At 37.4% G+C, this 13,440-nt stretch overlaps 1 protein-coding gene across 4 annotated transcripts in view; it reads left to right on the top strand.

The window, feature by feature from the left end:
• LOC126259493 (zinc finger protein 250-like) overlaps positions 1–13,440 on the top strand; it is a 171,906-nt gene that overhangs the window by 33,519 nt on the left and 124,947 nt on the right. For all 4 annotated transcript variants that reach the window (XM_049956336.1, XM_049956337.1, XM_049956338.1 and 1 more), the window contains exon 4: positions 3,301–3,506. In XM_049956336.1, the coding sequence (XP_049812293.1) occupies positions 3,301–3,506 (206 nt within the window). The remainder of the gene's footprint in view (positions 1–3,300; positions 3,507–13,440) is intronic.

The raw sequence follows: 13,440 nt of genomic DNA, 5'->3' as shown, positions 1-13,440 counted from the left end.
GGATTTATTTTTTTTTAAAGTTATTATTTATGAGGGAAGCAGTTTCTACATAATTTTTAATCTAGTTGCAGTGCTGTAGTAGATCTGGTGAGCAACTGGGGAACTAGAATGGAAAGTTGACATGACTTTGCCGTTTCTCCAGCTTTCCTGTTGAAAGCCACTGGTAACTCTACACAGATTATCAAAATTAACATGATATGTGTCACTAACCCAACCACATTTCTTTTATCAGTATTTGAGTTTTTCTTTTCCTCTTTTACCGTTGTCATAAACTGTTGTTGCACTTTGTACTTGCGACTTGGCCCAGCACCTGTTTCGCAGTTTCACTTAGCAGGAGATTTGTAGTATGTAAATGTTTAAATCTTACTCTTAGTTCCAGCTTCCAGAAAATATGTTACATATGTAAATTATTTCAAACAAGTAATTTTTCAAGTGACAGTAGTTTCAGGCCACTTGGACTCTTTTGCTAAATATATACCACCTTCTGTGAAGTTTTTGTGGTATAATACTTATTTCTGTGTTACAATGTGCCATATTCAAAACAATTACTTGTATAAGACCTTTGGTAACTGTCATTCTCTTTGTAAATGTGTATAGTACTGCTTCTACCATAAAAAGTTAGAATTTACATTTTTGACAGACAAATATTTTTGAATGTTAATAAAAAATTCGATAACTATAGCAAAATCACTTGTATGCACATTTGCAAACTGATGCAAAAATTGTTATCTTTTGAATAAAAAAGATGCAACAAAACATCTTGAACTATTTCATAGATGAAATATTTATATTTTATTTGCTTGTTTCGCCATTATTTTTAGTGGCCTGTATATCAGGTTAGGAATTTTTTCAGTCAAAACTGAAAATATACAAGTTTCTTACTTTGTTATGAATTTTAACACATGTACAATTCAGTAATATCTGAGATTATGAGCATAAGATTTTTTTTCTTTGCCTGTCTAAATTTTTGCGGACAATACCATAAGAACTACATTATATCTGTACTGGCTGGATTCTCTCTCCAAAGGTGCAGTCATTCCCATATTCATATTACCATTTAAAAGAATATAAAATTTTCTCAACTTTGGTGACTGTATGCATTTAAGTGTGGAAGATAATTTAAAATGTTAAGCATGTCTGTTAAACACAATTGTGTAATTCAAATAACTGGAGTGCTTGGAAATTAACATACCCAATCCTCACTCAGTTAGCACACATAAAATGAGCACTTCAGCTGTTCTTGAAACTTGCTGAAATGTTAAAGTACTGAATACAACAGAAAAATTGACTTCATGCACTTAATTTTCTTGTTCACACAAGCACATACTCTGGATACCTTTATTGATGGCAGTTAGTGTTTCTGTATCACGCTTTATTATATCTAGTTCCCCAACAGTCGAAGGCTGCCTGTATCAATCTGGCAGGAGCCAGTTTCATGAAACTACACAGGTGCATATTGTCTGCAACATTACAGTGTCTTTCAAATAACTGTTATGATTGTGTAGTGTCAGAGTAGCTGCATTCATCACGTATTTGCCTATATTACTTGTATTTGCAAATATCTAGTAATACCATTCCGAATTGTGTTTATTCTTCGATATACAGATGTTTATTGGGGTTGGGGGGGGGGGGGGATGAATGTATTATCTACCAGGGATTTTATGATAAAACACTTTGACTGGATAGAGGGTGACTGCTGAGTAAGAACAGCAACTAGTAGCTTTCAGTAACATTTATTCGTACTTTACCAGTCTCAGGCAACATAGCTTATGTTCGGATAATGTGCACTCTTCATTATGCAGTTTAATTTGTTTGCTGGAGCATGTCAAAACTGAATTGATCTACCAGTAGTATTGTAATGCAGGAGATGCAAAATAATTTACAATATCTTTTTTGTTATTAGTGTTAAATGGAAACATAACACAACACAGCAGCAAAGTATAGGTAGGCTATTAATATGGGCAGTGTATGCTGTGTGCAGTGTATTTGTTAATTGACTTTGCCATGTTGTACAATAACTGTCACTTAACAAACCAGATGTTTTGACCTTCCTCTGGATCTACTGGTTTGCTGTGTTGTTGAGGGATCTCATATGTATCACTATGTCAGAATTAAAAAAAACTGATGACATGGGTTTGCACAAGTGGAAGGAGTGAGCAATTTGGTTAGATTGTCTTCATGTAGTGGAATGACTGGGGATCTGCCATTTTCTGCCGTCTCATTTAGTATGAGTCATGATTGGAAGCTATCAGCAGATGGTGTGTGTATTCATGTATTCCTCATTTTCCACATCAGGCTCTGATGGCTGGCAGCCAAGCAAGTGTTGCGGAATTTTATTTTCATCCCATAGTGTTTCCAGTTTTCAGCCACTGCAGCTTGTGTTGCTCAAGTTGAATGTAGTGCTCACACTCCTGGATGAGAGTTGCTGCTAGCCTGCCACTTTCACCAATTTATGCATCTCCACACTCACAGTCCACCTTGTACATGCCCACAGTGTGCAGAACATATGTCAAGATAGTTGGCCATTAATGGGGTCATAAGAAAATGTAGGTGGACCTCAATGACACACCACACCAGTTGACCCATAAGAATGGCACTGCAACTATGGCCAAAATGCCGATTTTGTTCAATGCAGTTATGTTACAGTATGACATGGTGGCATACCCAACAAACATGTTAACAGACTCTGACCATGGTGATCTACACATTTAAATGTTAATGTGTATTGGATAATGTAAGATAAAATACAGCATAGATATATATATAGTATTTTGATAACATACTAATAAGTTAACCATGTTTACTATAATCCTATAAATTCAACAGCTGTACAACTTATTGTGGATTTTTGCATGAGAAGTTGTGTGGATGTGTAATGAAATATTGTGTTGTTACCATCAGTTCTGTGTAGATGCCCTCTTCATATTAAATTGTATAATGAAGAACATATGCCATATGAAAATGAGCTTCGCTGCTCGAAACAGGTACTGTCATGATATTGAAAGTGGCTGGTTGCAGCTGATGCTGAACAGTCATTAAATATGTTTATTATGTGGTACTTCATTTAGCCGATAATCTGAGCACTTTGATATATTTTCTGTTCTCTTTTGTCACATTACTCTAAATCTCTATTATGTCAACTTTGCATAATTTAGATACATTTCATAAATACAGCTGTATAAGTTGTGCATCCTTAAATCTTCTCGCAGTAGTCTCTGTAGCATATTTTTTAAGAAATAGTTCCTAACATGTTTCTCTTCTAAATGTGTGTGTTTCTTCTAACTAGTACATTATTTATAGGAAAAGTTGAAGAAGATGAAGAAATAAATATAAACTACAAAGAAGAAATAAAGGCATGGAATAGAACCTTACAAGAGTTAAGTGAAATGGCTAGTAGGTACTGCAGATTGTGTGCACAGGCATCTGACAATTTAGTTCCTGTATTCAGTGAGCGAGGGCTTGAACTTAAACTGGAAGAGAAAATTCACACACACCTTCCAATTATGGTAAAGTAGAACTTAATATCTTCAATGTACAATTAGTTGCCTTTTAATGCAGATTTTATGTAATATTACTGTACATTTTTGGTGATAAATGTTGAAAATTGAACATTATTTTCCTTCTAATGGTTAAGTTTCATAGAAGCATTTAAATTAATGTCTGTGGCCTCGTTAGATATAGTGTGAACCATGATCTTTTGTATGTCTTTCTTTTTTAGTATTTATGTTTTTGCCTTTGCTTGTGTCATGTAAATAACTATTCCTTGCAGTACTGAGTGCATTAAATTGTGAGAGTTCTTTTTCACATGAAGTGTTCTAATAAAGTGTTAAGTAATATGCCTATCAGTGTTCTCGGGACAACTAAATAGCAGCAGAATCATGTGACAGAACTCTACAGGTACCTAGAGAATCACTGTTACAAATATCAGGAACAGTTTGTTGGTAACTGAAGTCCAGAACACTGTGATGTTCAAAAGAACTGTTGTACTCAGTAAATATGGCAGTGAATTATTTGATTGATGTGCCCAAAGTTGGAAGAATGTGAGAACTGAGCTGATTGGGCATTTGCTATCGAGAATGTGTTATTCTTGAAGGAGTAGAAAAATTTGTGTCAGAAGTAGTTAAAACGGAAGATGACAAGGCCAAATAAAAGTATTTTTTGCTATTGATCCATCTTTATATGTGGACATGAAAGAAGCGGAAATCATAGTGCACTTAAGACAGAAATTGAAATCATTTTTTGATGACTGCTTTTACAAGAAAAGTAAAATCATTGAGCACATTATTTCAAGTGGCTAAGAAAACATGATTCAATAATAAACATGATTCAGTGATAAGCTATGTATACCAAGTAGTAGGCAATTGACAAAAATTGTGTGTAACTGGTGTCGCAGGTGGGGGGGAACATGGAGTCTGCATCTTCTGCTGGGGAGGATTCAAATCCTGCACCTTCATCCCCGCCATCTGGCGGTGTTGTGGAGAGCAGGACGTGATGCGTAAATGCTTTTCTAGTACTACTTCCATGCCTTACATGTGTTAACTAATGCAGGCATATATGTTTCCTACTCTAAATGTTAATAGGGTAAGCACTCCCTTATAGCTTGCTGCATTATGATGTGCTTTGTCTCCCTGGATATTCTATGTTTTTTAATGTTGTGCCGGAAAGTTCTACTCACATGGCCGTGCTTTATTGGGACAGTGTTCTGTTAACGGACTTTGAAATGCTATAAGATAGTCGGGGTATGGGGTGTCGTTTTTATGATCTCGCCTGAATTTTTATTTTTGCTCTTTCTTGGTCTGGTAGTATATATGGCCACTCGTGTTTTTAGAAGGAAGATACCATTTATTTACTTAGTCAAAATCCCTGGAAAATTCTGATGGGTGGAGATTTTAACTGCGTATTCCGTCCTGTGGATCAGATTCCCATCTGTAACTATTGTCGTGAACTTAATGATATGGTAGTTTCTCTGAGTCTACTGGGTGCTTGGATCTGCAGATATCCCACATTAGTGCAGTTTACATATTTTACAACTACTTCTAGTAGCAAACTGAACTGTTTTTATTTGCCTATTTCCCTATGTGGACAGCTTTTGTCAATTGATGTTATTCCTGCCAGCTTTAAGACACTGAGCTGTTTCAGTGACTTTTTCTTGCCCTATTTCAAAGCTAAATATTTTATATTTGGCAGACCCCTCTCTAGATGATATCATTGCTGCTGTGTGGGGCCAGGTAAGCCGTTCCCAAGTGTGTTATCACTAAGTTGCCATTCCCAGACCTCTGCTTTGCACTGCACTCATACATTTTAGCGCTGGTAAAGGTACTGAAGTGAGGAGGACTTGGAGATTTTATTGTGCTGTCCATCATGATCTTAATGATAGTGCTCAAGGCCTACCATTGAGAAACAGGATGTTCACCATGTGAAGACAAAAACACCTGCAACTCGAAAGACTGCAATTAGATGGTCTTCGTTTGTATTCCCATCCATGTTCGTTTCTCCAAGATGAATTGACATCCCTTTATTATCTAATTCAGCATTGAATGTGATTTTAAAGGATGTGTTTCATGACCATTTGTTCTATTGATGGAAGTGAATGGTCATCCTAACCTGATATAATGTGTGAACTTTCCCGATATTTTTCCAATCTTTACACTGGAGTGGAATCAGACGGTATACTTTCTGCTGATTTTACTTCCCTCATTGATAGTGTTGTTACACCAGCTCTCCATGAGGAGTTTCTGGCAGCTTTTCACTGTGAGGAGGTACCTGACAATGTAGTTTACTCTACTTTCCACAAATCGCTGAATTTGGATGGTTTGGTTTCCACATCTCATAGGAGATAACATTAATATCTATGGTGAATGAAGTGGTGGAAGGGATACACTTTCCACCATCCTGTAAGAAAAATTGTTTTAATTTCCAAAAAGATGGGACATTTGTCTTTGGATCAGGTCCGACCAACAGTGCTACTCAGTTTTGATTGTGAAATCATACCACACATGAAAAATAGCCGTTTGTCGGTTTTGCTTCCTGGCATTGATGCCTATTATCAAAGTTGTATCCCAGGTCATACTCTTCTGACTCCTATTGCTGAATGTTGGGATCTCATTGCAGTTGCTTCCACTTTTCCTGTGTCAGGAGCTTTACTTTTTATTGATTGTAATCATGCATTTGACTCAGTTAGTCACAATTTTATGTTGCGAGTGTTAACGGTTGTTAGTTTTAATGATACTGCACAATGGATGCTCATCTCTGCAATAACTGGTACTCAAGTGTCTATTGATCTGAATGGTCATCTTACTCCCCTCATAAAAATGTTTTGAGGTGTCCTACAGGGGAGTCTCCTGTCTGTGTCATTATTCATGCTATTTCTGGACCCCTTATTGTGGTTCATAGCTGCTTGGTGGAGTGGCTGGTCATTATTGGGAGAAAGGTTAGGTTTATCGTCTGTACATATGCTGATGACATTATGCTACTTCTTCTTACTCTTGAGAACATACTGGTACTCAATCACATTTTGGATGCACATTGTCGTCTTATGGGAGCATGGATTAACAACCAGAAATGTCAGTTACTCAGTTTGTGGGGATTTGACATGGTTAGATTTTGTAGGCTGTGGCAGTCGCCCACCATCAGTCATCGGGTGTTGTTATTGTTGAATGAAGGTGGCTCCGTTAAATTGGAAGTCTTGTCACAGGTAGGATTCAAGAACGATCCTCGTACACGATCCTTCTCATTACTTCATAAGGTTTGGATGCTGGAAACGTGTGTGTTGAGTAAAGCCTATTTTGTTGCACAAATTTTTCTCCTTCCTGCAATGATGTCCTGAAGTAAACTTATCGGGCATGTTTATCTGTCGCAACCCCTCCCCCCAATGAGGTTATGGCGAGATCCTGCTGATGGGAGATTTGGGCCTCCTTGATGTTCGTCCCAAGGTTTCTGCTTTTATTTCTTCGACAGACAATTTTAACGTGGTAGTGCCCCCAGTCACTTACAGCTCGCTTTCTTGCCTGTCACCAGTCTGCGAGCTTCATTCACCCCTGCAGTAGATGTTGGTAGGATAAATAACAAATTAAGGCACATTTGGAAATTTTTATTCATGTCAATTATTTGTGGGTTGATATTCTTTTCCAGTTGCACCTTTGTGTTACAGTTACATCACTGGACGTTTCCAATTTGTGTTGCCAATGTGAAGGCAGTATCGCGGGAGACAGATTGGAAAGTTGTTTGGTACAGTGTCTGCCTACCTATTTTTCCTATGGTATCAAGTCATTCATAACCTTTTCCCCACTAACGTTCTGATTTTTCGCTGTGGCCTTAGTGAGACAGATCAATGCAGTCAGTGTGTTGATACGGATGGATTATTTCGTCGGTTGGTTGTCATCGGTTATGAGATGGCTGCACCGTCAGTTGACCTTTCTTGCCAGGACAATGGAAGTGGCAATCTCTGATGAGATTCTTCTGCATCCCAATTCAATCTTCATTCCCAGCAAGGAAAACAATACAGTTATGATGTCCTGTCAGGCATTATGTTCATTACATGGTGGGGAGCGGTTATGACTTGTACTCTCATGCCTTTTAACACTACATGGTTATGGTCCATTGGACTTGGCAAAGGATGCCAAGTTATTGTGCACTTTTTGCGAGGAGTTGGATGATGCATAGAATCAATTTTCTATTCAGATGTTTCATTTCTGTTACCTTGCTTTTTGTTAAAAGGAAAAAAAAAAAAAAGGAATAGACTTACGGGATATCATGCATGCATCCACCATGGAGATAGGGTTAGAATCCTCATCAGGTTCCTGTTTTATGTTTTAGACATCTGTTTCCTATTTCTCATCATTTATAACCACTACATCATGTTGTCATGTGACAGTAGCCTATCACATGACAGTGGGATCCATTAAATTGCATTGACATGTCTAGCAATGGTGCAGTGCATGATAATAACTGGTCCTGTCAAGTTCATGTAGGGGGACTTCCCAACGGAGTTCACAAACATTGAATACGTTGCTATGCTTTTGGTATTGGGTGCATTTGATAACCAAGTTGCTGCTGCTATTCTTGTCTATGCTGCACATTATCCTCAAATGTGACATCCCTATAAGAATATTTTTGTTGCCTAGAGCAATGCCTTCGTAAAACCAGTAATCTTCGTCCACAAGAAGTGGACAGATGTTGTCCAAAGACTAGATTACTCCACAAACAGAGGACGTGATTCTTAAAACTGTTTCCCAGTCACTTTGGCAAAGTACATGTGATATTGCAAGGAAGTGCCGTATATCTTATTAAAGACTGGTTGATGTTGTGTTGCATGATGAACAACTCCATCTGTATCATTACACGTTAACTCAACACCAGCAGCCAGAAGACCTCGTTCGACAAGTATAATTTTGTGAATGGCTTTTGCACCAAGTGGACGGTGAAAAACATTTTATGAATAACGTAATATGGACTGGTTGCATCCGTGGTCTAGGAGTAGCTTCTTTTTTATGTGAGAATATGGGCTTAGCACTAGGAATGAAGAGGAGAAAGACTAATTGACTTCAGCAACAAATTTCAGCTAGTAATAGCGAATACTCTATTCAAGAATCACAAGACATGGAGATATACTTGGAAAAGGCCAGGAGGTAAGGGAAAATCTCAGTTAGCTTAATCAAAATGTCCTTGGTTCCAGGTTTGAAACCTGCTACCACTTAAATTTTGAATAAAAATCGTCAGCAGTGGCGGCTGAAGACTTCTGGCATAAGAACTCACTCTCATTCTGCCAAAGGCTTTGTCAAAGAGGGCAGAGGAGCGCACAGAGGTTCAGAGCTCTCTCTTTCTCTTGGGGTGGGAAACTACCCCTGAAGGCAGCAGAATCAGCTATGATCAACGGCATGAGGATGCAGAAGGCAATGTAAACCACTGCATTAAAGACACATATTGTGTATCCACAGGACATCTGTTCTGTAATGGAAAAAGTGTCGTGATGATCTCTTCATTGGCAAAAGATTCTGGACTAGTTCCCCATTCAGATCTCCAGGAAGGGACTCCCGATGGGGAAGTGATGATGAGAAAAAGATTGAATAACCAATGAAAGGATACCATTCTATGAGTTGGGGTGTGGAATGTTAGAAGTTGGAACATAGATGTAGGAATACTTGAAAAATTGAAAAGGGGAATGCAGAGGCTCAATGTAGATATAATGGGGTCAGTGATTTCTCGTTAGATGAGTATATGGTAATATCAGCGGCAGTAGAAATGGTATAATGAGAGTAGGATTCATTATTAATAGCAAGGTGGGGGGAGAGTGAGTTGCTGTTAATAGTTCAGTGGCAGGCTTGTTCTCATCAGAACTGGCAACAAACCAACACTTACAACAATAGTTCAACTATATATGCCAACATTGCAAGCTGAAGATGAAGAGGCAGAGAAAGTATATGAGGATATTGAACAGGTAATTCAGTATGTAAATGGTGAAGAAAATGTAATAGTCACAGGGGATGGGAATGCAGTTGTAGGGGCAGGAGTAAAAGAAAGGGTTATGGGAGAATATGGGCTTAGCACTAGGAATAAAAGAGGAGGAAGACTGAGTTCAGCAACAAATTTCAGCTAGTAATAGCAAATACTCTATTCAAGAATCGCAAGACGAGGAGATATACTTGGAAAAGGCCAGGAGGTAAGGGAAAACTCTCAGTTAGATTACACCACGGTCAGGTGGAGAGTCTGAAATCAGTTACTGGATTTTAAGACTTACCCAGGAGCAAATATAGACTCAGATCACAATTTGGCAATGATGAAGAGTCGACTGAAGTTTAAGAGAGTAGCCAGGGGGGGGGGGGGGGGGGGGAAGCAATACTCAAAGAAGTGGGATATGGGTGTTCTAAGAAATGAGGAGATATGCTTTATGTTCTCTGAGGCCACAGATACTGTGATAAGGGGTAGCTCAGCATGCAGTTCACTTGAAGAGGAATGGACGTCTAAAAAGGGCAGTCACCAAAGCTTGAAAGAAAAACTTAAGTACAAAAAAGGTAACTGTGAAGAAACCATGGGTAACAGAAGAAATACTTTAGTTGATTGATGAAGGAAGAAAGTGCAAAACTTTTTGTTGAAATTCAGGAATACAGAAATGCAAGTCACTTAGGAATGAAATAAATAGGAAGTACAGGGAAGCTAAGGCAAAATGGCTGCAGGAAAAATATGAAGGAATTGAAAAAGACATGATTGTCAAAGGGACTTCTTCAACATATAGAAAAGTCAAAACAACCCTCTGTGAAATTAAAAGCAAAGGTGGTAACATTAAGAGTGCAATGGAAGTTCCACTGTTAAATGAAGAGGAGAGAGCAGATAGGTGGAAAGAGGATGTTGAAGGCCTCTATGAGAGTGAAGACTTGTCTGACTACGTGATAGGAGAAGAAACAGGAACCGATATAGAAGAGGCACAGAATCCAGCAATAGACTCATAATTAATATATATATATATATATATAAAACTACTCTGGAAGACTTGCGATCAAATAAGGCAGAAGGAATATATAAAATTCCATCAGAATATCTAAAATGACTGAGGGAAGTGGAAACAAAACAATTATTTATGGATTAGCCAACAAGTACGAGAATTATCATGCAGTCATCTTAACAGCTCGTGCATCCAAATTGCTGATGAGAATAATATACTGAAGAATGGAAAAGAAAATTGAAGATTTTTTAGGTGGCGGTCAGTTTGGCTTTAGGAAAAGTAGAGGCACCAGAGAGGCAATTGTGGTGTAGTGGTGGTTAACAGAAGCAAGACTGAAGAAAAATCAAGACAGGTCCATAGGATTTGTGGACCTGGAAAAAAAAGTTTGACAATGTGAAGATTAGATTAGATTAGATTAGATTTACTTTCATTCCAATTGATCCGTAGTGAGGAGGTCCTCCAGGATGTGGAACATGTCAGAAAAACAACAATACATGACAAATATTTACAATTAAAACAAATAAGCTAATGTACCATTCCACAGGTCCCAAGTGGAATGATAGTCATTTTTTAATGAACACTAAGAGTAATTTTACAAATACTAATGCACTGAATTTAAAATAAAAAAGTTTTTTATTTATTTATAAGGTAATACAACTACTGTAATACTTATTTACAATGAACACATTACTGCACTGAAATGGTGCAGAAGTTAGATTATACTAACACACACACACACACACACACACACACACACACACACACACACACACACATTTTCAATGAACACATTACTGCACTGAAATTGTGCAGAAGTTACGTTGTACTTATATACAAATCAGTTGGTTTTACTAAGAAATTCATCAATGGAGTAGAAGGAGTTGGCCACCAATAAATCCTTTAGGCTTCTCTTAAACTGAATTTCATTGGTTGTCAAACTTTTTATGGCTGCTGGCAAGTTATTGAAAATGTGTGTTCCTGAATAATGCACACCTTTTTGTACAAGACTAAGTGACTTTAAATCCTTGTGAAGATTATTCTTATTTTTAGTATTGATTCCATGAATTGAGCTGTTGGTTTGAAAAAGTGATATATTTTTAATGACAAACTTCATTAAGGAATAAATATATTGGGAAGCAGTAGTTAGTATCCCTAGTTCCCTAAACAGGCTTCTGCAGGATGTTCTTGAGTTCACACCACATATAACTCTCACTGCACGTTTTTGTGCCCGGAAAACTTTAGCTTGGCTTGATGAATTACCCCAAAAAATAATCCCATATGACATTATGGAATGAAAGTAAGCATAGTATGCCAGCTTTTTCATTTTTATATCCCCTATGTCTGACAAAATTCGCATTGCAAACAGAGATTTGTTAAGACGCTTCAGCAGTTCTGTGGTGTGCTCCTCCCAGTTGAATTTATTATCAAGCTGTAATCCCAAGAATTTAACACTGTCCACTTCTTCTATCTTCTTGTCATCGTATGTTAGACATATACTCTTGGGACACCCCTTACAAGTTCTGAACTGCATGTAGTGTGTTTTTTCAAAGTTTAGTGACAAAGAATTGGCTAGGAACCAGTGATTAATGTCCACAAATATTTTATTGGCTGATCTTTCTAAGACTACATTTGACTTGCTATTTATTGCAATGTTTGTGTCATCGGCAAACAAAACAAACTTGGCATCTGGTAATGTTACTGCTGAAAGGTCATTGATATACACAAGAAATAGTAAGGGCCCCAAAATGGAACCTTGTGGGACCCCACATGTAATTAGTTCCCAGTTGGATGAGGCCTGATAGCTTGATACATGTCTCTTTCCTAATAACACCCTTTGTTTCCTGCCAGAGATATAAGATTTGAACCATTTTGCAGCATTTCCTGTTATACTATAATATTCTAGTTTACTTAAAAGGATATTGTGATTTACACAGTCAAATGCCTTTGACAGATCACAAAATATACCAGTTGCCTGCAATTTTTTGTCTAATGAATTAAGCACATTTTCACTGTAAGTGTAGATAGCCTTCTCAATATCAGAACCTTTTAGAAATCCAAACTGTGACTTTGACAGTATGTTATTTGAGATAAGATGGTTATAAAGACGACTGTACATTACTTTTTCGAAAATTTTTGAGAATGCTGGCAACAGTGAAATTGGACGGAAATTTGATGCTATTTCTTTATCTCCCTTCTTAAACAGTGGCTTAACTTCAGCATATTTCAGCCATTCAGGAAATATTCCACTAATAAACGACTGGTTACACAGATAGCTTAATATGTTACTTAGCTCAGAATCACATTCTTTAATTAACTTTGTTGATATTTCATCATACCCACTAGATGTTTTTGATTTTAAAGATTGTATGATGGACATTATTTCTGTTGGGGTAGTGGGGGTCAAATTCATATTAAGGAAGTTACTTGAAATGTCTGGTCTAAGGTAATCCATAGCAGCATCTACCGAACCTGACAACCCCATCTTGTCAGTAACAGTTATAAAATGTTTGTTAAAAAGTTCTGCAACACTATACACATCTGTCACCAATGTATCATTTACTCTTAATGCTATTTGTTCCTCTTCATGCCTGGTTCTACCGGTCTCCTCCTTCACTATATCCCATATTGTCTTTATTTTGTTATCTGATATGACTATCTTTTCCTTGTAATATATTTGCTTTGACATCCGTATTACAGTCTTTAATATTTTGCAGTATTTCTTATAATGTGCTATAGCATCAACATTGGAAATGTTTCGGAGTGACAGATACAGTTTTCTTTTTGTTTTACAAGATACCCCTATTCCTCGAGTAATCCATGGCTTCTTTGTAGACTTTGCTCTAACCTTGGTAAGTTTTGGGGGAAAGCAGTGTTCGAATAAGGTTAGCACTTTATTAGCAAAAATGTTATATTTTTCATTCATGCCATGAATGCTGTAAACATCAGTCCAGTGAATGTCTCTGAGGAGTGTCCTAAAATAATCAATTTTTGGCTTACTGATT

Source organism: Schistocerca nitens, chromosome 5 (assembly GCF_023898315.1).
Source record: "Schistocerca nitens isolate TAMUIC-IGC-003100 chromosome 5, iqSchNite1.1, whole genome shotgun sequence".
Lineage (NCBI taxonomy): Eukaryota > Metazoa > Arthropoda > Insecta > Orthoptera > Acrididae > Schistocerca > Schistocerca nitens.
The sequence above is the reverse complement of the archived record's forward strand: the minus strand, read 5'-3'. Positions and strand labels throughout refer to the sequence as shown.